Raw genomic sequence first — 27,175 nt, 5'->3', positions numbered from 1 at the left:
GCTTATTTTACTTTAAATGGTTCTCCTTGTAAACACAATGTATAATATTGTGGTCAGAAAAAATAGAGTTGTAATCAGCGCCTATTTCAGTCCCTATTTATGATGTTGCAGTTATAATGCAGTAACCCTTTATGCTACAGTACTGCCTGTGTGCTGTGATAAAAAAAAATACAGCGCCCTATTACTACAATAACAACTTACAGTACTGTTATACTGTAATAAAATCACAGTATTTTATAGGTAATGTGATTAAATTGACAGTAAGCGTGCTGTGGAGTTAAATACAGCAACATTTATAGCTGATCACTGTCAGTCAGTTAATGTACATTTCTGTGCTCTTCTCCTGAAGCACTCAGCATGACATCATCACTGACATCATCACTGAACTAAGCAACGGCTCAGAATGTTATGTTTCAATTGATTGATCCACAGTTTGTCTCTGATCAGATCAGAATAAGACAAACTTACTTTTGCTCTGTGGTTTGATTGCTATTTTTGATCAATTTGATCAATTTTGGTGAACATGAACAACTGGAGCATCGTCACAGGACATCCCTTGATGCCTGGAGCGCAGTTTTATTCAGACAGTCCTGGTGAGTTTCATATACAGATATGTTTCATATACATATAAATATATACAGTACATGTGTCAGTGCTAAATCAACACTGTGAGTGATACAAATAAAATTCGTAATGTTAATTTACCATTAACATTGTTGATTTAACACTGGCAAATTAGCTGTGTATAAAATAAAAAAGTAAAACTATTATAAATCATCAGTCTAGATTAAATGTTTTATTTTTATTTTTTGTTTATTTTATCAAATTGCAATCCTGGACTACATGAATTATCTAGGATTTTTTTTTTCAGATAATCAGAAAAAAAATGAACATTTAAAATATTTTATTTCTAATTCAAAATGTCATCAGCTCACTGAGAACATGTTTTTATTATTTAAAATAATGATTTGTGGTATAAACTGATGTACTACTGCTGTGATATCATGTTTACACATTTCAGTATAACACTGTTTCTTATATGAAAGATCTTTCCAGATTAGAAAACCACTAGTTCAGTTTTGTTACCATGGAGATTGTAAACAAAAATCATTTTCATGTGAGATCATAGAATTGTATAGCTTTTTCTAACAGGTTAAGTGTTTCATTTGCAGAACTGTATTTTGCTCCCCCTGTATTGGGATGCATCATGTCAGATCCAGGTCATCATATGGGCTCAGCATCATATTCAGGTGTGTAGCTCACACACACTATATACAGTGTATCATACTGAACATATCCCATTGTGTTGTGTAATTATGTTTAGAATGTAATTTCATTTAAAATCAGGCCTTAATACATATTTGTCCACATGTACTTGGAGTCCAGTCTAAATATAAATTTTCTTTTTTTAGCTCCACTGATCATTTAGAATAAGAATAAGAATAAACAGTTTTGAATGACATACTCTGTTATCTGCTTCTCATTTAAGGGCTTTATATGCAGCCACACATGATGGACATGAGAACTTGTGCTGCTCAACCTCTATGTATCAGACCTACGATGTCTGGAGCACAATTCGCTTCTGCCAGTCCTGGTGAGTTTATATATATAGTCTGAATATTAATCACTTCATTGTTTTCTACAATAATTTTCTTTTTTTTTTCAGCTCTACTGATAATTTAGGATGTTTGTAGTTTTATAATTACAGACTGTAGTTCTGTATCTGTTTCTCATCATATTTTATTATCCTCCTTTCACCCTGTTCTCCAATAGTCAGGACCCTACAGGATCACCACCGAGCAGTTATTATATGAGTGGTGTATCATTCTGTGGTGAACAGGGTGAAAGGTGGGTAAATAAAGTATGGAGAGAAACAGGGCATTACAATAATCAGTTATGCTTAACTTACTCTGTTATCTGCTTCTCTCATTCAAGAGCTCTTCATGGAGCCACACATGTGGGACATGCGAGCTTGTGCTGCACAGCCGTTCTGCATACCGTGTTGTTCAGCAGCTCATCAGCAGAACCTCCTGAATCTTCCTGACCTTGATTTAAAGCAGGAAAAAGGGAGTGGTGCTAAACGGCAGAAGCGAGGAAAGAGGAAGAGAAAGAACAAGTCTGATTATGACCAAACAGCTGAGCCTCCACATACCAAACACTGCGCTGATTTCACTGCACAACCTGTGGAATATGATGCCATAACTACATCTGAAGGGGATATCATTTTCTCTGAGGAGATTCTGGACATGTTGTGTGCAATCCCTGGAATCTGGCATTTGGCTGAAGAGATGGGTTCATATTAATTTTATTAATAATCATTTTATTGTTGTTGTGTAAATAATAAAATATTTTTTCTGCAAACAGGTTTGCCTCACATTGTGTTTATTTTCTTAACCTGAACAGCAAAGACTGTTGAACTCATTCAGTCATGTGTTTCTGAAAGAACTTACTTCTGTGCTCATGCTGAACATCTTGGCCAAACTGCTGGCATGTCTGTCAAACATCTTTATCATTTTCTGAACTGTCTGCAGATCAAACAAAACACACATCGAGGATCTTAATACACAAGAGTGTAGTCTGGTGCTACTTGAATGTGGATTAAATTCAGTAACAGCCTGAACAAATGAAAACACATACCTTTGATATGATTTCTATTTAAGTATTACATGCTGATCAGAGAGAGAGCACAAATCTTTAAACTGAACAAAATTAGACATACCTATTAGAAAAACAATCTACAGTTAAGTTTTAGTAAAACCAGTTTTATTGCTATGAACTGTACATACTCGACACAACACAACAAAGACGTGAGACAGCAGTATGCAAATTGGTCATGAAGTGTTAGCTCAAGGGAAAGTTAGAGTGATGCCTGATGGTGGTGCCAGATGGATGGGGCATTCCGTTTCTAAAGTTATGTGGGCATTTGAAATTCCACAATCCACAATGTCTCTTTTGTAATAGTAATACATTAAAGAAGGCATTATTGTGACCGGCGGCATCTGCCTAGATTTGTCTGTGTGAACAGACAAGCGACACTGTAAATAAATCACATCCAAATTCAATGCAGAAGACCCCACAAAAATCACAAATCTTTAGCTTAGCACTAAAAACTGCTTAAATTGTAATGTTCCAATACGACTACTCTTACAATACTTTTACAACTAATTTGAACATATCAAATGAATTTTCAGGTTTTGAGAAACATATGTAAAACATTTACCAAGGCAGTTTCTTAACACTTGGCTCAGCAGGTTTAAACTGAACTGGCCTGGGGCCCCCAGACAAGGACTGGTTATGAATTGAATGCAATGACAGACTGTGTGACAAAAGCTGTGTCTCAATTCAGAGGCTGCATCCTTTGAAGGATGGGTAGGCTGCGATGGCAGTACTGAAATGGGACAGTCTACCCTATGGAGTATTTCCTGTTTCCTGTTTGAGATTCTACCCGCCACAACCAAAGTCAGAGCTGAGAAATGAGCCAGAGATTTTGATTCTCGTTTTGCTTCAGACCACAAAATACCTAACTAATTAAGTCCAGGTTATTTACTGTGCAGTTACTTAAATATTTTAAATGTGAATTGGTGGAACTGAACATAAACAAATTAAAGGGTGTTTGAAATGAAGTTGGAAAAAAGATACTAAATTAGAATAAAGTATTATGTTATATTATTTATTATATATATATATATATTATGTAGTATTATGTATTTTATGTATATATATATATATATATATATATATATATATATATATATATATATATATATATATATAAATACAATACATATAAATAAACTGAATAATCCAGTAATACATACACACACACACATATATATCTATTATTTAGTTTATGTAAATAAATATATAAGTATTTATATATCTATAAACTATTAACATATAACAACATAAACATGATACTACATATATAAACTAAATAATACATATATATATATATATATATATATATATATATATATATATATACTAAATAATATAATATATATATATATATATATATATATATATATAATATTTATAATATCTATAAGTATTTATATATATAAACTACAAAATACTACATAATAAAGTTGACTCCTCTGCTGACTCCGCCCTTTTTTTACTGAAATAAGCCGGCACGCAATGAATCTTGGGATACTGTAGGCTGTGAAGGATACACCCGGTGCATTTTCCGAGGAAAAGTAGGCTGCATTCGTTGGCCGCATTCGAAGGAGTCTTCGAAATGGGACAGCCTAGTCGCACCGCGGAGACGTAATCGGCCTTCAAATGAGTCTTTCGAAGGATGCAGCCCCTGAATTGAGACACAGCTAATGACACTGTTATCAGAACCCCGCTCAGGGCGGCCCTCCCATGAGTTACTGACAGTAGCATATAACCAGACTGGAACATGTTCAGCAGAATCCATGCACACCAGATTTAACATCGCTGCCTTTAACACTAAAATGAATAAAGCTACTAACTGACTGTAGCCGGTGTGATTGATGGCTAGTATATGGTGCATATGAGAATGATACGTCATTAGCTGTGGTCCTGCAGGCACATACATGCACACCTTTTGTGCATGACAAAAGTGGCATTTTCCCCTTTTTTTTTTTTAAGAATTCAGAATTTGTACAGCTGTTTTTATGTCATGAATGTAATGTTTCTTTTGTATTTTTATATAGAGAGCAACAGCTTCAGAGGTTGCCAGCTGCTGTTTTGTTTATTTTGTTTTGTTTATTCTACTACAAGAAATCTTATCGCACTGTGTTTCATAGTAAACTGCTCAGGAGTTTTAGGTGAGCTGCTTTAATTATTTATCATTAACCCTGTGTAGACTGTTTGTATTTTGTTATACCACCATTTAAGTTTTACAGCTGTAAAATTGACTGTGCAGGTCGTGCTCTCTGCTGCAGTACTGTTAGTCAATCGGAGGCAATATGTTTGCAAGAATATTCATGCGCAAGAGCCAAAACCTTTTTTCTTTCTTTCTTTCTTTCTTCAGAGACCTCTAATTCAGTGAAATAAAGCAGGGCTAAAAAGAAACATCAGAGCACTTTTTTCACAAAAAAAAAAACAGCTCACATGGCATTCTACACGCTTTGCACTAAAAACTGTATTGAATGTATCAAATCACTTTTCAGGCAGGGATCAACATTTGTGAAAAGTTTACCAAGGCAGTTTCTTAACACTTTCTTGGCTTACCAGGTTCAAGCCCTATCACTCCAGAGATTGCTTTGTCATAGAGTCAGATGAAGGGCCTGGAGGTGGACACTATTTTGTTCTAGGTGTTGTAATGGCATGTCTCATGCTACACAACATCTTTTTGAGACTTTGTCCTGCCTTTAGAAGAGGAAAAAGAAGAGATGAAAAGTTCCAGCCATATTGCCCTCAGAGATTACCTATTGCTGCTCGGCTGTCTGCCTTGCAAAAAAAAATGGCTGACCATGATTATGAATGAAAGGCTACAGTATGATAATATTCATCTCTGAATGGCGAAAGAGCTAGTGGTTAGTGGCTAATGCTGATCAGCAGTGCTAGCCAGGGTTAGCATCAGGCTACAGCCCGATATTACTTACCTCTAAACGGCAAAAGAGCTAGCACTTAGCGCAGTTAGCGGCTAATGCTAATGCTGCTCCAGCTGTGCTAGCCAGGGTTAACAGCAGGCTACAGGCTGATCATACTTCTGAACGGCAAAAAAAACTAGCACTTAGCATGGTTAGCAGCGAATGCTAATGCTGCTTTGGCAGTGCTGGCCAGGGTTAACAGCAGGCAACCGGCTGATCATACTCATCTCTGAACGGCAGAAAAAAATAGCATTTAGTAAGGTTAGCAGCTAATGCTAACGGTGCTCCAGCGGTGCTAGTAGGATTAGCAGCAGGCTACAGGTCGATAATACTCACCTCTGAATGACGAAAGCGCTATAAATGCTTTCTCAAGAAGAAATTACAGTATACTAGTTATGCTGGTTATACTCTTTTTTTTTTTTAGAAAAAAAAAAACAAAAAAAAGCGTAGGCATTCACTTAAACAGAAACAAAAAGAGAAGAAATAGGATATAGGATATATATAGGATATACTCCTCCCATATTCCTGCATGAAAGTACTCTAAAACATATGACTGGCTTTTAGTTAGGGGCAGGCTTTGCAGGTACTGTCCCTTCATACTCAACAACGACAACAGTTTCACAAACCAGGAGGACGCTACAGTCTGATTAGCAGCAATGACTCCAAACTTCTCCACTGATGGATTAGCCAAAATAATAGCATCAGCTGGTGGTGCATTTGTAGTTCTTATCTTTTTGGTTGCTTTCCAGTATATTTTTAAACTGGAGTTTACTTGTCCGTGCGAGCAGTATGAGAATATTGTGTTCTGCACTCTTTATATGATTCTACCCTGCTTAAGTTTTATTCTAATTTTATTAGTGGCAGACAAACTCTTTTTGGATCTTTGCCGTTCCTGTAACATCACAGCATGTATTATTCGAGTTCTAAGATCTTTTACTGTGGGCTTACTCTGGATTGTATCAGCACTGATGGATGGAGATGTTGTGGTGTGTTTTATGACAACTTTAACTAACATAACAGTCCGGAACGAACAGCCAGCTTGCAAGAAGGAACCTAACAGAGATGATTATGAAATCATCAGACATTATACATATATTTCACATGTAAGTATTCTATTCAGTAAATGTGTCTTTCACTTACTAAACTGGTGAATATTAGCTTAATTTTGATGAAGAATGTGTTTTCTTATGCTGAACTCTTTCAGGTGTCTGGACTGGGTCTGCTGTTTGGAGTGATATTTGTGTGGGCTACATGCGTGTGCTGTTCAAGAAGCAAAGGACACAAATGTTATAATAATATTCTCTATGATGAATACGTACAGGAGGAGTGTAACCGCTTTCTAGAAGAGGACATTAAAGAACTGGTTAAAGAAAAGGCAAAAGCTGGTGCGAGAAAAAATCTGAACCAAATTAAAGAAGATGTTGACCTGCCACAACAGCACACAGCCCCTACGATAAACCCTTAACAACTCTAAACTGAATATGACCAGCACCAAATATATCAAGGAACATCAAATAGCCACATCTGCTCCTGGTATTAAACTCATAAAACTTGAATAAGAGTAACTACAGGAGTTTTAAGGGACAGGAAACAACTCTTAATGGACTACAGAAAAGGTTTGTTCCAGTCAGTCACTGTTTGACATGCAAATGTTTCAAATTTGCTTTTTATTTAATTTTCTGCTAAACTAGAACCGCATTTAACGGCTGCAACAACTGTCTTTTGGAAAGAAAGTATTTTGATGATATTTATTGTATGCTTTATATTATTAGCCTTATTACAACAATGAATGTATTTTGTACATTGAAGTTTCCTCAGAAAGCAAACATATTCAAAGACTTAATTAATATAGATTTGCCTGGGGGATTTTCACTGATGTTCAGGCTGGTTCAGCTATTTTTGCTAAAACCATGCAGGATAATAAAATAAATATTTTGCATTCCAAGTCTTTTGTTTATGATTTTTTTATGGAAGCTTAATTAATTTAAATTTTTTACATTCTATTTTTGATTTGAGAAGCAACACATTATGACTAACATTATATAACCAACATAACTAACCAAACTAGTACTCACTGTGTAGTTAAAATGCCTCAAAAAGATACTTTATTGAAAACACTAAGGAATGTGAAGTGAAAAATGACAAGAAGGAAACTCTGTTTTTATGGTTTTATGGGTTTTTTCTGGTTTTATGATTTAGTAACTGTAGTTGCCAAATGTATATGAAAGTAAAATCCAAATAATATCTAATACAATTATACTGTTTAATTGTGTCCTTGCATAATTACAGTAATTGTACCAATGTTTGTATACACCACTTTTGATTGTAAGAAGATGGCAGGAGGGGAAACGTTAACTTAACAATTTACTGCAGAACATTTTTGTAAATATTTTATCTTTTCATTGGACAACACTGAAGATATGACACTTTGATACAATGTAAAGTAGTCAGTGTACAAAACAGTGTTCATTTTAAAATAAAAACTCAACACAGATAATATTTGTCTGTTCAGTTAGTTGTTTTCTAAAACAGCACTAGGTGGCAGTGATGCACTATGTATAGGACAAAAATTTATATAAAAAAAAATCAATGTTTTAGGGTCTGCAGGAAGGTTGTGTTACTTGGTCATTTGTACAGGATGCTCCTTACATCCAAATTTCAAATGATATTAATCCACCAGCACCAAAACTGTGCTCAGTCTGGATGGAGCATTTACAACTGTTGAATGTTAACCAGTATTAAAGGTGTCACCAGTCTTATCCACACATGACCGGAGAGACTGAAAGATTTCATTTTACTCAAACTGAGGCATACCTGACTGCAGATCAGTTTCAGGTCTCAGTCTTCAAATAGCTGATCTTGCCCCTGTAGAGACATGCCCCTGTAGCACAGGCCTGCAACACATTCCAAAAAACTGTTATGAAAAACATTAGTGCTAGTAATTCATCAGAATTTTAACAGGTGATTGTAAACATGATTTACTATAAAAGTAGTATCCATGAAATGCTGAGTCTTTAGGGAGCAAAGATGAGAAGATGATATTTAGGGGCCAGTTGTTCAAAAAATGTAATCCGGATCAAAATTATCCAGATTTGGTAATCACATTTTTTGCTATCCAGGATCAGGTGATCTGTCTTACTTTTAAGCCAGTTTTTCAAAGCAATTTTGGATTGGCTCAACCTGATCCAGAAACACAGTTTTCAGGATTACCTAATCCGGATTACCAGCTATGTAAAAACAGATAGAAGAACCAACAGGGGTTGATGACTCCTTTTCTTGCAGTAACAAGATACTGCTTATTGCAAAACAATACGAGGAATTGAGCGTTCTGCAGAGACTCTTTGCATGACTTAACTATTTGCGAGTCGAACCACAGGGAGCATGCAACATAACACTTGCATGTATTGTCCTGCCCAATGTTGCTACCAGACGCAATGTCCCTCTCTGTGATGTTTATGATGCACCTGAGCCTGTTGAAGAACCAGAACAAACTCTGGTGTTCTTTGCAATTGTTCGAAATCATTTTTGACAGCTTCATATCTGATGAATGTTTCCTTGACATTAATATACAGTGATGAATGACAGTGACGTAGATGAAAAAATGAATGTATTATTTTTGTTTGTTATTGAAATCTTTTGGGGGGTTTATTTCATGGGTCCAGATTGTTTTTATTTTTACTTTACTACAGTAAAAGGCTTAATTGGTAGCCAATGTCTACTTTATTACTGTAACGGTTAAACAGGTCAAGTGCAAAATAGAAGTAAATGTATATACACTAAATTGTACAAATGTATTTTTTTTTACTTTAAAACTTTGATTTTAAAGTTTTACCACATTTACTTCCTGAAATCCCCCTTGAAATCCTACCCCTTGTTGGGATCAGGGTAATCCTGTTTTTTTGGATCAAAGTTATCCAAATCCTACTGAAAAGTTTTGAACAACAGAAACTGAAGGTTTGATCCATTTACAAACTAGGATTGGATTACGTGATCTGATCCGATTTCAGAATGCTTCTTTCCCTTTTGAACAACCCGCTTTCCAGATTTGATCCAATCCGATAACCAAAATCCGATCAGATTACCTCTGAACAACTGGCCCCAGGATTTCAGCACATCTTTCAGGGGATTGTCATCTTAGTATGGGTAGCAGCATATCAGCATCTGTTCATTACAGTGTGTTCAGCTGTCCTCCTCACTGCCTTTAATCAGTCTGGTACAAGGTGAGAACCTGCTGTCTATCAGTCATCTATCATGTCTCAATATCAAGACCGCAGCGTTGTTATGAAACCGGGTTCTTTATCTTTATTTCAATTTTAATGACTGATTCTCCTTCATCTCTTATCTTAAATAATCAAGGCTTGTGTCTGAATTATTTATCTAGATTAGTTTATATCAGCAGTGTGTCAATAATTAATTTGCCAAGAGAAATCTAGTTTCCAGGACAACTTGCATAACATAGCATTGGATCCCCTTTGGGCTGCATAGATCTGTTTGAAGTAGAGCGCGAGATGCTCAGTTCCTCTGCAGAGACCGGTGTCACACATTTAGACCTGACAAGCTGTAAATGAAAAATATGCTGAGATAGGCCCATATTTCTTGCACAGAATTAGAAGAAGTTTAGAGTTTCTAAACTATTGAAAACATGCCCTAAAAATATAACATTCACATGACAAAAGTATTTGAACTCATGCTTAGTCAAAGTTTCTTCCAAAATCTTGTTTTTGTTGGAGTAACTGTCTCTACTAAACAGGGGAGGCTTTCTACTAGATTCTGGAGCACTTTTATGAGGATTTGACTGCATTCAGCTACAAGAAGACTTTTTAAACTTTTTTACTTTTAACTTTTTAGCACCATCATTCTAGAGAACACAGTTCCACTGTTTCACAGGTTTATATTACTCTAGCCAAAGCCTGACATTACACACTCTAAGAAAAGTAAGTACAGATTTGTACCTAAAAGAGTACAAAGCTTGTCGCTGGGGCTGTACCTTATATTGAGATACAAAAAAGTACCATTCAGTAAAAGTCATTTTTGGTACCCATGGTTTTTGTGCCAGTAAAGATTATAAACATTCTAAACATTATCATCAACTAAATATGGCTCAAAAACTTGATCATCCAAAATTGTCTGGCTTTCAAATAAAAAACATGCAATTAAAATATATATTGTTTATTAGTTCAGTGATACAGAATACTGAATGTACCTTTTGTCTGGTTAAATGGTACAAATTTGTACTTATTGCTGTTAGAAATTACTTTGTACTTCAGAGGGAACAAATCTGACCCTGTAAAGACCAGTATTGTACCTTTGAGGGTACAATTATGAAGAGTGAAGCTTTGAGTACAAAAAAAGTACTTATATCGTACCTCTGTTTTTTAGAGTGTAGGAATGGTGCCAATAGATCCTTGTTTATCAGCTCCTTTTATCCAGAGTCCTTTTTTAATGACAATACTTTTGTAAAAGGACTAGACTAGACAAGCTGTTTGTGAGTGTATTTGCACATCTGTGTCAGCAGGTGTTACTTAAAGTAGCCAAATGCATTCTATTGAATGCGTTTGTATTCAGTATTGAAAGGCAGTCCACAAACCTTTTTGGACATGTAGAGTACTTGCTTGTGTTTAAATAAAATAACAATGTAAGTTCCAAAGGTTTGTAGACACACAGTGTTTTATTCAGTAACAGCTTCTACTCCTCTGGGAGGACTTTATATTAGAGAATGACATGAAGCATTGCTATGAGGAGTTGATTGCATTCAGCTGCAAAATACACTGTACATACACTGAAATGTTAAAATTCATGGGAAGGAAATATGAACTATTGTGTCCCATGACTTTTCTCATGTCCGGTGAAAGCTAAAGATTGTTCTACTGATATGCGGGGCATGCATGTGTGATCTCCTGCATTAAACGTGAATGTGATTTCTGCCAGAGCCAGTTCAGGACAGCTCAATGCATTCTCTGACCTTCTATGACCAGTACAAACATGACACAGTGGATTGAGGAATGTTAGATACTCGCACTTTATGGGGAAATTTGGAAATTGAATATCTTATCCCTCTAGCACCCACTATCAGGCCTCACTCGTACTTTGACAAATTCATTAGTGAGCTGGCCAGTGTTTAACCTCACTCACAAGATAATACCTCACAATTTATACAAGTGTTGGTGCACCCAAGTCATTCCAAAGTAAAGTAACATTTCATGATCAATTATACTGATATTCTATTATATTTTGCATGCCAGTGTAAAATAAATTATATAACTTTCTCACCGATATTTTGAGCTTGTGAATGGCTGCTCTAAAGAATCTAAATTATTCTACTTGAATAGTTATTGAGTGTGTGTAGGCTACTAGCATGGTTCCCTTGGATTTTTCTCATTTTTATTCCATTTTCTCCCAATTTACATGGCCAATTACCCAATTCACTCATCAGGGCTCCCCCATCACTAGTGATTCCCCAACCTCAGGAGAGTAAAGACTAGCACATGTCTCCTCGGATACATGTAAAGACAGTCATCAGTTTTTTTTAAACTGCTGCTGATGCACCATTGCCGAGTAGCATCACAGCGCACTTGGAGGATAGCACAGCGACTCTGTTCTGATACATCAGCTCACAGACGCCTTGTGCTGAGTGACATCACCCTTTTAGCGTGGGGTGGGGAGATCTACCCACTCAGAGAGAGCAAGGCTAATTGTGCTCTTTCAGGGCTCCGATAGCCGATGGCAAGCCACATGAACAGGATTCGAACCGACGATCGCCTAATTATGGTAGCAGTACCTTAGTCCACTGGACCACTCGGAGCCCCTTAAAATCTTATTTTATTTTATTTTAATTAAAAAAATTATGTAAATCTTAATGTATTAGCCACTAATCTAATTCTCAATGACACATAATGACTGCACAAATAGCAACAGCTTAATGAATCACTCTCATTTCAATTCACTTATCATTCAGTGTATTAAACTGGAGCACCTCTTGAACTTCAAGAACAGGGATGCTTTATTAATCATTTAAATTTAATAGACTTTGTGGCTCTAAGTGGCTCAGCAGACTAACACACTGACACAGTGCTCTAACTGGGTGGTTAGTTGGCGCTGTCTCCCACATCACCCCCTTTGTCATGCTGGTTGGCACAGTGATGCTGCATTGGTGGTGGCTGACCTTAAATTTATGTGGATACGCTTGTTATGGCCCAACTAGAGTTGGATGGGTTAATAGGCGTTGTGAATTTGGAGAGAACATTGTGATAATTGAATCATTAATACTGACCTTAACAAAGACAAGTGAGACCTGCAGTTCTTTAAATGTTATACTGGGTTTTTTTGTGACCTCCTGGATGAGTTGTCCATGCCTTTTTGGAATAATTTCATTTGGCTAGCCATTCCTGGAAAGGGTCTCCTGTGTTCCATGTTTTCTCTATTTGTGAATAATAGCTCTCACTGTGATCTGCTGGAGTCCCAAAGCCTTAAAAATGACTTTGTAACCTTTTGCAGACTGACTGATTTTTTGTTTTCTCATCTGTTTTTGAATTTCTTCAGACGAGGGAATTATGTGTTATTTTTAAGATCTTTTTAGCTGCTTTATGTTGTCAGACAGGTTCTATTTAAGAAATGTCTTAATTCTACAGGTCTGACAGTAATCAGGCCTGGTTTTAGCCAGTGAAGTTGAACTCTGCTTTCCAAAAAGTGTGCTTAATCACAGTTCATTATGAGGGGGCAACACTTTTTCACACAGGGCTAGATTGGTTTGGTTGTTTTTTGTCCCTTAATAAATGAAATTATCATTTAAAATGTGTTTTTTGTATTTACTCATGTTATATTTGTCTGATATTAAAGTTTGTTTGATAATCTGAAAAATATGTATGACAAAAATGCAAAAATGTAAGGGAGCAAATACTTTTTCATGCCACTGTATATAATTTTAACTGGCTCTTAAACTGTGTTAACATAGCTTCATGAATAGACCAATAGACATTCTCCAAAATTACCTGAAATAAACTGTTTTTACATGGACTTCCATTAAAAGTTAAGAATGTTTTATCTCTCTCTCCTGTAAAGTTGCTGTTTTGGAGATACATGTTTTTCATTGGACAGCGCAATATACTGGATCTTTGCCCATAATCACCATCACCATTAGTCGTCATTCTGGATGCCTCCCCAACACAAGCTCTTTTCCAAGACTCTGCACAAGGCTCTGCTTATACCCCACACCTGCCCATCATGTCACATTCCCACTCGTCATCTTTCTTCTTGGCAACGTGGCAGAACACTGTGCTGCTCCATTAACCGAATTGTCTGCTCCGGTGTCATCCCCATCTTTTGTTATTGCTTATTGACACACATCTCTCTGCACCAAAGCCAGCCAGTTCGCCCTTGAAGTGGTTGGCACATCTCAAGGGTGATATAGTATCATACCCAGAGTTTATACTATCATAATTCACTCTGCTGCATTAATACATGGAGTCTTCACCCTTGATTAAAAAAAGAGATGTGTCAGTGTAAGGAACCTTTAAAAACAGTTTAGTCCTGTCCAGTCCCACCAGCTAGATAAAATTCCCTGTATCACATAACGTTACCAAGCTGAAATAGTTAGAGGTTTCTATGTTAAAAATTAAAAACACTGTTTTTAACTCTGAACAGCCCAACATACAGGAAGAGAGAGGAGAGCACTGACAGCAAATTCTGTTATGCTGGCTGACATTTGCTTGTCTTGCCTAGTGATGAAGAAACTGGAGTGGACCAATTTTGCTCCCCTTGACTCTGTGAAAAACCTATGGGAGCCCATTCCTACCAATCTAGCACCTACCCTATTTTTCACACTATAAGTTAAAATCCTTTATTTTTCCCAAAAATTGTCAGTGCACCATATAATTTGGTGTGCCTGATGTATGAATTTTACCAGTCAGGTTGTAAGGAGCAGTAAAGCCACTCTGCTGAAGTACAGCATTATACAGGAGCTTCAGTTTAGTTCTTCCACACCGAGACTCTAGACTGGAACAGTATTAGCATTAGCCGCTAATCGCGCTAAGTGCTAGCTCTTTTGCAGTTCAGAGGTGAGTATTATTGCACTTTAGTCTGTTGCTAACCCCAATTAGCACTGAAGGAAATGTATTAGCATTAACCGCTAAGTGCTAGTTACCTCTCTTGCCGCTCAGAGGTGAGTATTATCGGACTGTATGTGACTTGTGTGTTTACTGTGTTAAAACAAGTTACATGCTACAAGCTAATATTGCCCAGGGTTACCAGAACAAAAGGGTTGCTCATTATAGCACTTTTAGGCAGCCACTAACCACAGCTAGCAGTGGAAATCTGGAAATCTAAGCTTACTGTAAATAAATGGAAGCACTTTACTAAATAAACAGTTTTCAGGAGAGAAATCTGTGTAGATTGACATCCATTACTATTACTTTTAAGGAAAATTATCTTTTTTTTATATAATTACAGTTTTGTTTACTTAGTTTAGCTTTACAGGTCCTGCCACAGAGCGATGAGACCTGCTGAATTAAAAGGAAAAATGACTTGTGTTGTATAATACAGTGCAACTTATGTTTAAAAATAGACCAGAAGATAAACGCTTAATGATATTTTAATATCAAGTGATTACGATATAAGACATAAGGTACAAAGTCATCATTGATTCATAGGTACTATCTCATTGTTTTAAGATACTAAGATATTATCTTATTTTGGGTCATTTATGTGATACCATCTTATTTTTTTTTAGATACAATCTCACTATTTTGGTAATTGTTTTTACATATAGTTATTATCTCATTATTAACTATCAAACTATCTTAATATTGTGGCGTGGAAGAGGAAGGAAGACCCGTAAGACTCATGATGAACGCTCATAAGCTCTTTTATTAAACAGGCTTGCCACTCACTTACAGTCTTTAGCAAGACTAGGAGAGCTAAAACCATCAACCCACAGAGCTCAAATAGCCCAAAGGCCACCAACCCAGCTGTGTGTCTCCCAGATGGCAGATCCAGAGTGGTGCCCACCCTCTCTGCATAACCCCTCCCAAGGGAGATGCCCCACCCCTGTCATCCTCGCACACAGGAGAACAGAAACATGCCTACAGGCAGCCACACACACAACCCAGAGCCGCCACATAGCCCCCCTCCCAAGGGTCAGCCGTCCTGGCGACCCCACAAACCCCGTGTACAACATAATATTTTTTTTTTACAATCAATCGCAAACAAAGTCATTAAGGCGGGTGGGCGGCCTCCGTGCCCGCGGCAGCCTGGAGGGGCCGGGCACGGCACCGCCTGCCAGCGGCTCCGAAGAGCCAGAGTTCAGATCAGGCACGAGTGCAAGGCCGGCAGGTTCCGCACCACCGTCCACAGTGTCCGACAGTCTCGGCCTATAGGGGGCCAGCCTATCACGGTGCACAATCATAGTGCGTCTGCCCCACCGGATCTTATACACCACCTCCCCCAGGCCGACTGGAGCTTCGGGCACAGTCCCTTCTTACGCTGAGGGTTATATAGCCAAACCCTCGCCCCCACCGCCAACGGGTCCCCAAAGCAGCGCGTGTCGTACGCACGCTTCTGCTTCTGCCAGGCAGCAGACTGGTTGGAGCGTGCTAGACGGTGCGCTAATTCCAGCGAAGACATAAGGTCCGAGACGAAAGTGGGCGTCAGGAGGTGCCCCAAAAGCCAGGGAGACCGGCGTCCTCAGTTCGCGCCCGAACATAAGCAGAGCCGGCGTGAATCCCGTCGTCTCCTGCACAGCGGAGCGACAGACCAGCAGCACTACCGGCAGGTGCCTGTCCCAGTCACGCTGGTTCTTGTCCGACACCATGGCCAACTGCGCCGCCAGCGTGCGGTTAAAAAGTTCCACCAGTCCGTCACTCTGCGGATGAAGGGGCGTCGTCCTGGTCTTATGGATTCCCAGGATGCGGCAGACCTCCGCCATGACCTCCGACTCAAAATTTCTCCCCTGATCGCTGTGCAGTTCTTCCGGAACCCCGAATCTGCAAAAGAACTCCCGCACCAGGATATCCACAGTAGTGACCGCCCCTTGGTCCGGCACCGCGTAGGCCTCTGGCCACTTCGTGAAATAGTCCATCGCCACCAGAACAAAGCGATTTCCAGAGTCCATCACCGAAAAGGGGCCCAGCACGTCCACGGCCACCCGCTCCATCGGGCTGCCGCACTGGTAAGGGTGAAGTGGGGCGCGGGGCGCCCTCGATGGGCCCTTCTTGGCAGCGCACACGTCACAGCAGTGCACGAAGAGTTCCACGTCGGTTCTACACCCAGGCCAATAGAAGCGTTGCCTCAGGCGCTTCAGAGTCTTGGTGACACCAAAGTGCCCAGCCCCAGGTGACCCATGAACTCCCCGTAGGACCGATCCCCTAAGCGCCCGCGGCACCACCACCTGAAAAACGCGCCGCCTGTTCGTCGGATCCTCCCAGGTATGGCACAGCACGCCGTCGGACAAACTAAAACTAGCCCAGTTGGAGCGCAACGCCTTAGCAATCGGGCCCAGCGGCACCACCTCCCCCCACGAAGGCGTGACGTTCGCGCTGAGCGCGTGTACTGCCCACGATAATTTGCAATCCGCCCGTTGCGCATTGCGGAGCTGCTCTATGGACACCTGAGCCACCCCGACAGCGCCAGTAACATCCCCGGAGATTGCAGCGCAGCGCACAGTCTCAGCAGATTTCTCCTCAGCACGAGCACAATGTTTGCAGTCGGCGGCCACACACGGCCGGTGCGACAAAGCATCCGCGTTACTGTGGCCACGGCCCGGGCGGTGCACAACCTCAAAACGAAACTCCTGGAGTCTAGATAACCAGCGCGCGAGTTGGCCCTCGGGCTCGCGGAAACGCATAAGCCACTGTAGCGAGGCGTGGTCACAGCAGAAAGGGCACCCCATACACGTACGCTCGGAAATGTTTAAGGCTTTCGACCACTGCGAGTAGTTCCCGTCGCGTTACGCAATAGTTGCGCTCCGCCTTGTCCAGGCGGCGGCTATAGTACGCTATTACACGCTTGGAGCCGTCCTGAACCTGCGACAGGACTGCTCCGAGGCCGTGGTCGCTCGCATCAGTATCCACAATGAAACTCTCAGACACCTTCGGATACGCTAGAATCGGAGCATTGCACAGGCGGCTTTTTAGCTCCTCGAATGCCCGCTCCGCCTCGTCAGACCAGCGGAATTTCACACTAGGCTTAGTCAGAGCATGAAGCGGCGCTGCCACGTCCGCAAACCCCCTAATAAACCGCCTGTAATACGAGGCGAGCCCCACGAAGCTGCGAACCATTTTTGTGTCTCGCGGTGTGGGCCAGTCACGGACCGCCTCCGTCTTTTTGGGATCGGTTTCCACGCCAGCACCGCTCACTACGTGGCCCAGGAAGCTCACGCGCTGCCTTAGCAGATTACACTTTGCCGGATTGAGCTTCAGGTTAGCCGCCTGAATCGCGCCGAGCACCATTTCAAGGTGAGACAGTGCGGAGTCGAAGTGCTAACTGCTCCGCCGCTACGCGCTTTGCTAATGCCAGACAGTGCGGCCTCAGCCTGATGGGCTGGGCGTCACCCGTGTTTATCGAATGAACCGCAAGGTTAGTTTTAGTACACTCGCGCTCAGACACAGCGAAACTCGTGCGAAAACGGCCGATCAGTTCGCGCAAACGGAGTTGTTGGGGACCAGATAAACACACACAACTGCGCTCCAGCATCTCCTCTATCGGATCTACACCCAACCCCGCATCCAGCGGACCCTCTACCGTATCACGCACCGAATCACACACATTCCCTCCCGCCAGTTCACTTACCCCTAACTCGTTGCGTATCTCTACGGGGAGTCCAGTCACCAGCACCGAGCCCCGTGCACAGTCAATGATAGCTCCGACGCGTGAGAGCAGGTCCTTGCCCAGAATGCACGGGTCGTTGATGCGTCCTACCCAGAACTGTTGTTGAAAGGGCCCCTTGCGACATCAATCGTCAACTCCGTTAATCCTAGGAGACCTATAGGATCCCCGGTGACTGAAGAGAGAGCGATGTGCTGGCTGTTGTCAGTCACAAACTCGCCCGCTACCTCCGTCGCGAGCTCGGGCCGTATCAGTGACATTGACGAGCCCGTGTCCACCAGCGCGTTCACCATCACTCCATTCAATGTGCATCTCAGGAAGTAGCCGCTGAGTCCGGCAGTTCCGGAAGCAGATCCCGAGGGTAAGCATAGCGTTCCTGGGGCCACCGTAACCCTCACTGGGTGGTCCCGGCTCCGTTTCCTGGCCGGCTGCAGTGCGCTCGCTTGTGGCCACGCCCCCCGCAGTGCCAGCACTCCAGTTGGGCATCAGACCGGCTCCGACCCCACCTCTGTGAATCACGGGCAACCGGCGACGCCCCCCATGGTCCAGGATGGCTTGAGAGGATGAGTTCGGACCGCTCCGCCACCTCCACCGCGGACTCCAGGGTCTGCGGGTCGGCCAGCCTCACGTGTTTGCGCAGCTCGCTCGGCTCGAGGGCGCGCAGAAAGTGATCCAACGCGAGCCTCCTCTGGGCCGCTCGCGGAAACGTTGGGTAAGCTTGGCGGGTTAGCAGGGCCATCTCCGATGCCAGCACGCCCAGTGTCTCTCCCTGCTGTCGGCGTCTGTCCGCCACTAGCATTTTGCACTAGCATCGGTTCAGACGGTTGGCGGCTGAAACGTGTTCTCAGCGCCCGCGTCAGTTCAGGCAGCTCGCAGCGGCACTCGGCGGGGAGCTCGATCAGTACCCTTAGCGCGTCGCCCTGCAGTGCCAGGCAGAGGTTGGCTGCCGTCTCGGCGTCCGTCCAGCCCGCACCGCCCGCCACGATCTCGAGCTGAGCTTCGAAGGCTGTCCAGTCAGCGCTGCCGTCGTAGGGGGTAAGGCGGGGTTGAGCCGTCAAGCCCGCCATCCCGGAGGCTTGCGCCGCCATCATCGCGCCGTCCGTTCCGCCAGTCGGCGCCGCTGTCCTCGCGCCATCCGCTCTGTGAGCCAGCGCCGCCGTCCTCGCGCCATCCGCTCTGGGAGCCGGCGCCGCCGTGCTCGCGTCGTCCTCTCCCCAGCCACGACCTCCGAACAGCCCGCTGGCGCCGTCAGGTCCGAGTCCACTCCGCTGGAGAGCCTTGCCTCTAGTCTGTTGGTCCGCTGTCTTCCTCCTCAGCCGTTCGATTTCCCCTGCCAGCAGCTCAATATCTTCTAGCAGGGTCACTTCTGACACCAAATGTGGCATGGAAGAGGAAGGAAGACCCGTAAGACTCATGATGAACGCTCATAAGCTCTTTTATTAAACAGGCTTGCCACTCACTTACAGTCTTTAGCAAGGAGAGCTAAAACCATCAACCCACAGAGCTCAAATAGCCCAAAGGCCACCAACCCAGCTGTGTGTCTCCCAGATGGCAGATCCAGAGTGGTGCCTACCCTCTCTGCATAACCCCTCCCAAGGGAGATGCCCCACCCCTGTCATCCTCGCACACAGGAGAACAGAAACATGCCTACAGGCAGCCACACACAACCCAGAGCCGCCACAATATTTTGACATACTAGGACAATGTTTGAGGTGCCAAGCCTCATATTGAGATGGTAAGAGATTATTTTGAGATATTTTTTTTTATATTGTAAGTAGGGCTGTGACGATAATTTTATTACCGCAATACCGCGGTTATGGGACGTCACCGCGGTGATGAGCTCATTACCGTCATTACCGCATTTTTTTTATGGCTGTCAAATCTGATTGACTGCGTTTTGAGCGGTAGTAAAATGATCCATATAAGCACAACTGTGGTGAATTCAGTATTAATATGTCAAGTGTAAGTCCTACACTATAGGGCTGTGCAATATATCAAATATATTTTGATCGCGATAGATATTGGTGTCAAACGATCTCAAAATTCATAATATCGAATATAAAATTTTTTGTCATTTATCTGTGCTGCCGCTGCACTGGCGCGGCGGCGAATGGGTTAAGCAAAACGCGGTGCGTGGTACTCATTGAGGCCAGAACAGCTCTGGAGTCTCCTGCTCACTTCGTCTCCATTGAGGCTGCTGAAGAGAGTGAAGATTAGCAGCACTAATATTGGCTCGGAAATGGAAGCTACAGGGCAGGCTCAGTAAGTTGAGAAAAAAGGAAGAAAAAGACTCAGAACAGAAGAGAATCATCTGCAAGTTTTGCCGGAAAGTGGTGTCTGCACCTCTCGCCAACACATCAAACTAATTCACCCACCTCAAGGTAAACCATAGAGCCATGTAAGGTGTTCCGTGGTCACATTTTGAGAAAGTAAAATATATTAATTCATTGTCTGGCTGTTGGCTGTTCTGCGTGAGCACCGCGGAGAACGCGCGGCATTGCGCCTCAGTCTTGGGAAAAATAGTAAGGTTGGTCGAAGTGTAGTTCAAACAGCAAAGCAATGAAATAAAACTATAACCACCATCTTTACTGAAATGTTGTTATCTGACCAAGTCTGAGGTAAAATGCGCTGTGCCTTGTCTCTTTCACAGCACGCGGAACTGAGTTCAGAACCGCTACAAATATAACCATATAAAACTCAGTTCAGATAAATAAACTTCAGATGAGTAAGGACACGTAAAGTGAAACAAAAATTGTCAAACATAAAGGACAGGTTTCTATTATTTTAAAATGGAACTAATGTCTTTTTTTTTGGTCGGTTGTCTCTTGCGAGCCGATTTCTTAACGTCACGACATTTTAATCAACATATTATATGACGCGGGTCCCGTCAGGATATCTTGCGGCACAGACAGAACTGAATTGTTATTGGCGGGAACAGGAGTTTAATCAATCCAGAGGATGTGGGAGCACATTAATAAATAGTTAAGAAAATTGTAATAATCACGCAGTGATTCTCATGCACGCAACAAAAAAACCCTAAGCACAAAAAGGAGCGGAGAATGGACCGACACGCGCACACACACACCGATTTTTTTTTTTTTTTGTAATGTGGTAAGAAACGTGACCGCACTATTCAGCGCGGTTTTAATAAATATTTTTTTTTTATTTTAAGCACTAAATGTAATTTATTAAATTTATTTAGGACCGCGGGGCAGGTGCGGCAAAACTGTGTATGTGGCGGGCTGATGCGGGATTAAAAGAAGGATTTTTTTTGCGGAACGGTAACGGGACAAAAAAGAAATGATGTCTGAATTAATTTCCTCCAATCGAATATAATTTAACATGGTTTAAGAATATAAAATAATTTATAAACAAACGAAATATTTAATATTGAGCTAATAGCCCAAGTGCAAAAATACAAAATCTGTAATACTCTGCACTGCACAATTCAAACGAAATAGCCGTAACGCAGCTGCGCTCCTGCCCTGCGATGCAGCCGAAGCCTGGTGTGAGGCAGCAGAAATTCTGGGGTGAAAACTACATAACTACACAACATAAGGAGACATAATGCACTCCAAATATTCAGGAGGGAAGTGAAATAAATGATACTGTACAGATATAATCTGTATCTAGTAGATATTTAATGAGAAATAAGAAGAGTGTGAATAAAAAAAAAAACAGACGCCTATCACAGACTTCTTGAGCCTTGAGCCCGAACGGCCCGAGGAAAGGGGTGAGAAATATATTTTTTTCGGGGCCGGGGGTCAGTGGAAAATTTTGCTGTGGATTAATTCGTCTTTTTTTTTTTAACGAATATTAGAATATTCGCTAACAATTACTGCCGAATATCCTGAGCTCAAAACCGCTATTCGGGCCAGCCCTAAAATAGATCTATGGATGGAGAAGGGGGAGGCGGACAAGCTCCTCCTTCAAAAAGTCTGCTCGGAAAAAGACAGGTTAGCTGTACAATGACGAATTATACAGGCAGCATATGTTCACTTGTTATGCTGTATTTATGGTTTATGTAGAGGTTGTGTGTAGGCTGTATGGTTTGAAGAATAAAGATTTGTTACCAATAAATTTGTGGTGTTTTTTTTTTTTTTGGGGGGGGGGGGGGGGGGGGTGTTTTGGGGTCTCGCGGCTAACCGCAATATCGCGGTGATGCGTCAGTTTTTTACCGCGGTTATAAAAAATCAATACCGCCCCAGCCCTAATTGTAAGATCATTTCTCATTCAGTTAAGATAATTTTATTGATAAAATATTTTTGCCATATTACCCACTCTGTGCATGCTGCCCTAAAGACTAAAGACAGTACCAATTACGGATAATCTCTTTCGTTTGACCTTATTTATGTCGTTTTTGAATGCAGACGTATTTAGAATAATCTATTTGCTCTCTGAACTCTATCTATAATCTATTTTTATCCTCAATCTCAAACATGTCTCAAACTCTGTTTATTTGCCTAATGTTCTCAGACTGGCAACATGTCCACCACATGGGTGCTGCTTCCTTCAGCCTGATGACTCACACATGACACGTTTTCCGATCTGAACAACACTCATGACACATTTGCAGTGGGCCACAGAGACAGAGCTGCCACTAATTCATCCTCTGAGTGTGAGTGAGATAAATCAGAGGAGTGCTGCTGTAGAGCAGGAACAGACTGGCCTAGTGGCAGCTCAAGGCCTTGACAACATAGTGAATTAAATGAATAGCTTCACACCTCAGCAGAATGTGAGCACATTTTTTGACAGGCACACTAGTGCCAAGGCTATGAATCGTAGGCAGAGACTCTGATAAATAGTTGGAGTACAACCCTAGATTTTCTTCTGGTTTTAGGTTTGACTGAATTGCTTTTAAACTGTGATATATAATACAGGATATCTAGATATTAAAGAAAAAACTAATGGTGAATAACAAGCTAACATCTAATCCCACTATATGTAGCACAATCTGCTTATTACCATATGCAATATCACTACTTATTTCCTATTTATTTATTATTTAATTACTGTTTGCTCCTTTAAGGCACCACGTCATATTTACACCACTGGTAGGCAGTTCTCAATTAAAGGGAAACCTAACTGATCACTTTATCATGATTATTCATGTATAGGGGAACCCTATTTCCTATAATATAATTCTTATATTAAAGAGATAATTTGCAAAAACAAATATTGTGCTATTCTTTAAACATAAATTTAAAGTGCCAAGTAGCAAAGTACAAATAATTTCTTCCCTTACCAAGTAGAAATGCTGGTTATCTATACTTGAATACTTATTTTACATTTACACACATTTTTGCACAACTTTTCATCCTGTTTTCATTTCAGCCTTTTGTCATTTAAATAAACCCTATCCAGATCAATTGCTCCATCCAGATAGAGTGAATTTGATTGTAGTTATATATAAACATATAAACATATACCATTCTGACACCCTATTGGTTTATATGTGATCCATTGCATCTGCACACATCACGCCACACTCCAGCAAGAACACAGCTGATGTATGTAGCCTAGTATGAAGATGATCTGTGGCAGAGACTCAAGCAAAATGTCCCGACTAAGCTGTTTTTAACACATTTGCATTGTACTAAAATGCATGTATTATCAATGGGCATATATGCAGCTGAAACGGGGAGCCTAGTGCATCTCAATTTTTTTAAGATTAACATTTTATTATAACATTACATTTTGGGGGGCATCTTTTTTTTAACCTCATTTTACTTCTATACTTTTAGTAATTTTTAAAACAGTACTTAACACTTTTACTTGAGTAAAACGATTGAGTCCTCCAGTGCCACTAAACCAACTGCTACTTTAACAATTTTTCCTATTTTTCTTATTTTTTCATTTTTAAATACAGTATCCGTCAAAGGTTTGGACACACTTCTTCTAATTCATTATATTTTCTTTCTTTTAATTATTTTTTTACATTGTAAATTTAATACTGAACACATACAGAATTATTTTGTTAACAAAAAGTGTTAAACAAACCAGAATATATTTTATACTTTAGATTCTTCTAAGTAAAACATGTATCTTTGGAGGACAGATCTGCACACTGCTTGTATTTTATTTCTCAGTATCTTTATGAGGTAGATTTACCTGGAATAGTTTTCTCTGCATCTTGAAGGAGTTCCTGGAGGTGCAGAACAATAGTTGCTGCTTTTCTTTCACGTTGTGAAGCTCCAGCTCATCCCAAATCACCTTAAATCACCCATCTCAGTTGATGAGGTTTAGGTAAGGGGATTGTGGAGGACAAACACTTTTTTTGTTTACTACTTAATTCCATGTGTTCCTTAATTGTTCTGATGTCCGTCATTGAATTTCAAACCCTTTGACTAGTACTCTATTTGATTGTTTATTTTTTGTTTTTTTATTTAAACAGATGTATACATACCTGTCAATTTTTAGATTTAAAAATAAGGGATATTTTCCTCTGTCCGCTTAAAGTCGTCCCACCAGCCCAACGAAGGTTCAGTATCCCTTCCATTTTAAGACAGGTATTTTTAAGCAGCTATCAGACAAATCTCATCACAGTTTACATGATTAGCCTACCGTTACCTTTCTTTTAGAAAAATCGCTGTATATCCAGATCTGTTTTAACATCAGCTGCTCCAACTGGCTGCCTGAACTCACAGCGACGAGGGGATTCCCCACACTGACCCCCCTTTGCAAGCTGATTGGCTGTTTCTCCTGAAAGGCGGGACTTTCTCTTTGATCCGGCTCCACGGTTGGTTAGGAGACACAGAGCGGTCAGTGCCCTGTCTCTATATCTTTTTATTTTAATATAATACGGGAAATTTACGGGAAAATACTAAAACGGGAGGACGGCGGGAAAGACGAGTAAAATCCGGTAGTTTCCCGGCCAAAACGGGAGACTTGACAGGTATGCGTATATTTGAACAGTTTTTGTTTTGTTTTTGCTGCTAAAAACAAGTATTATTCATTGAACATACTTTTATTTGTTTTCGCAACCCCTTATAATATCCTGATGCTCCTATCCTGTTCTCTGAATTGCTGTAATATTGGAAATGTCCTAAAGTATAATATACATAAATAATAATTAGCAAATACGTTTTTTTCCCTTTTTTTTCATTCTAACTCTCCTCTGTTGGCGGCGGTGTGTAGTTGTGAGACGGCCCCTTGCTTTACTCAGCGCCAGTGGATGGGATGGATGTTGGAGGACTGAGGGGAGGAGTACTCAGCTAGTTGTTGCAGTGACAACATCCTGCACAGAATAGGCTGGCCGGCGGTGCCCATGGCTACTGGAAAAGGGAGGTTTAAGCGGGTCTAGATTCAACAGGAGGAGTTGGAGACGCGCAGATGCGCTGAGAATCCTTCTCTTTCTCAGCAGATGATCGGCTGTTTTTGGTCAGGGGCTGGGATTTAACCCGCGGCAGGGATGATGATGAGGAGGAGGAGGTGATGCAGCTGCGGCGGCGGATAGACAGATGATCGGTCTGCTCCTGCGAACCGTTAACCCAGCGCTAGCTAGCTCAGATGCCTATACAGAGAAAGGCGCAGCATTCAGATCAGGTCGGGGGGGATTCGATATTAATGAGGGACGGGATTTTCCAGTATGTTAGCTATTTAGCTAAATAACCGAGCTGGGGACGCTTTTGATTTGTTAGCTAACGGCCAGCAGCTGCAGTGCGAATGTTTTTACTGTAAAAGCGAACTAACGTTAACCTACGTGGCTGTTCTGTACAGGGGTAGGTTAGGTTAGTAGCTAGATTATCGTGCTGTTTTGAGAAGCAGAAGGTGGCGCGGCGGGCCTGTTTCATATTGAGCCATTAGAACCAGTAGTTGGCTTAGTTTAATATCTGTAATATTCAGTTTGTGTGTACATTATAACGTGACTGAGCCAATTAGCACATATTTAGCTAGGTTAACTAGCGTTGGTTTATCTGAGGAAAGCTGCTTTTGACTGTGTCATGTTAGTTAACGTTACTCTTCAACGACCACAGGTCCATTTTCATTAGTAAATAAATGGTATTGAGTAATATATATATTTTTATATTAGCTGCTAAAAATAGTAGCTAAGTAGCTACATAACAGCTGATAAATTCAGTGGAACATATCCAGCTCATGGTAAAGCGCCTGCCGTTATTTTTTTGGGAAAAGGTGGGTTAGCTAGGTTAGCTAGCTAGTGTTAGCTAGCAGCCCAGCTAATGCTTCGCCTTCTCCAGCACAGCGAGGTTACTACAGCCGAGGAAACGTTCAGAGCGCGACCGAGGACCGAGCACCATGGACGGGAAGGATTTCGGATTCGCACGGTATGTAACGCTATGTGGAAATACACTGGGGGAACCCAGTTAGCTTTAGCTAGCTTAGCTAAAACTAGGTTACCGCTTTGTTGAATTGTCTGTTGTGTTTGACAAATGTTTTTAACGTAGACCAAATTATCGTTAAGCTTAGTCTAACCTCACTGGCGGTTTGTTAGCTAACGTTACCGTTAGCGTTTTTAAAATAACGTTAATGTAGGTTAGCTTCTTCTCAATGAGGTCTTTTTCAGGTCTAGATTTGTTACTATTTAGCTAGCCAGCAATAACGCCGACCTTAGCTAATGTTTGTTAAAGGTGTTTAGTAAATAAAATGGTTAATTACTGAAGTGTCATATCTGCTCCAGGCGTAGTTTAGCTTATCGCCTCAATGTAAATAATGTAACCTAGCCAGCTAACGGTGACGTGTAACTGAAGGCATCATTACCTGTAGATAATACTGTGCTGGACCCTGTGCTTTTAATTGTCGTATTATTTTTTTATTTTTCTGACTGTATTTGACTA

The 27,175-nt window shown here is 41.2% G+C and overlaps 2 protein-coding genes across 2 annotated transcripts in view; both read left to right on the top strand.

Moving 5' to 3' along the window:
* The first annotated feature begins 27 nt into the window (after positions 1-27).
* On the top strand, positions 28-2,363 carry LOC111189323 (uncharacterized). Its single transcript, XM_022662995.2, has 4 exons — positions 28-593; positions 1,173-1,250; positions 1,490-1,594; positions 1,936-2,363. Exons 1-4 carry the CDS (start codon positions 524-526, stop codon positions 2,301-2,303), a joined length of 621 nt encoding a protein of 206 aa, XP_022518716.2. The 5' UTR covers positions 28-523; the 3' UTR covers positions 2,304-2,363.
* Positions 2,364-25,584: 23,221 nt separating this feature from the next.
* Positions 25,585-27,175, top strand: part of man1a2 (mannosidase, alpha, class 1A, member 2) — a 169,756-nt gene continuing 168,165 nt past the window's right edge. Inside the window, exon 1 of the mRNA XM_049485404.1 lies at positions 25,585-26,665. The gene's annotated coding sequence lies outside the window, so the exon portion shown is untranslated. The remainder of the gene's footprint in view (positions 26,666-27,175) is intronic.

This window comes from Astyanax mexicanus, chromosome 11, assembly GCF_023375975.1.
Source record: "Astyanax mexicanus isolate ESR-SI-001 chromosome 11, AstMex3_surface, whole genome shotgun sequence".
Lineage (NCBI taxonomy): Eukaryota > Metazoa > Chordata > Actinopteri > Characiformes > Acestrorhamphidae > Astyanax > Astyanax mexicanus.
The sequence above is the reverse complement of the archived record's forward strand: the minus strand, read 5'-3'. Positions and strand labels throughout refer to the sequence as shown.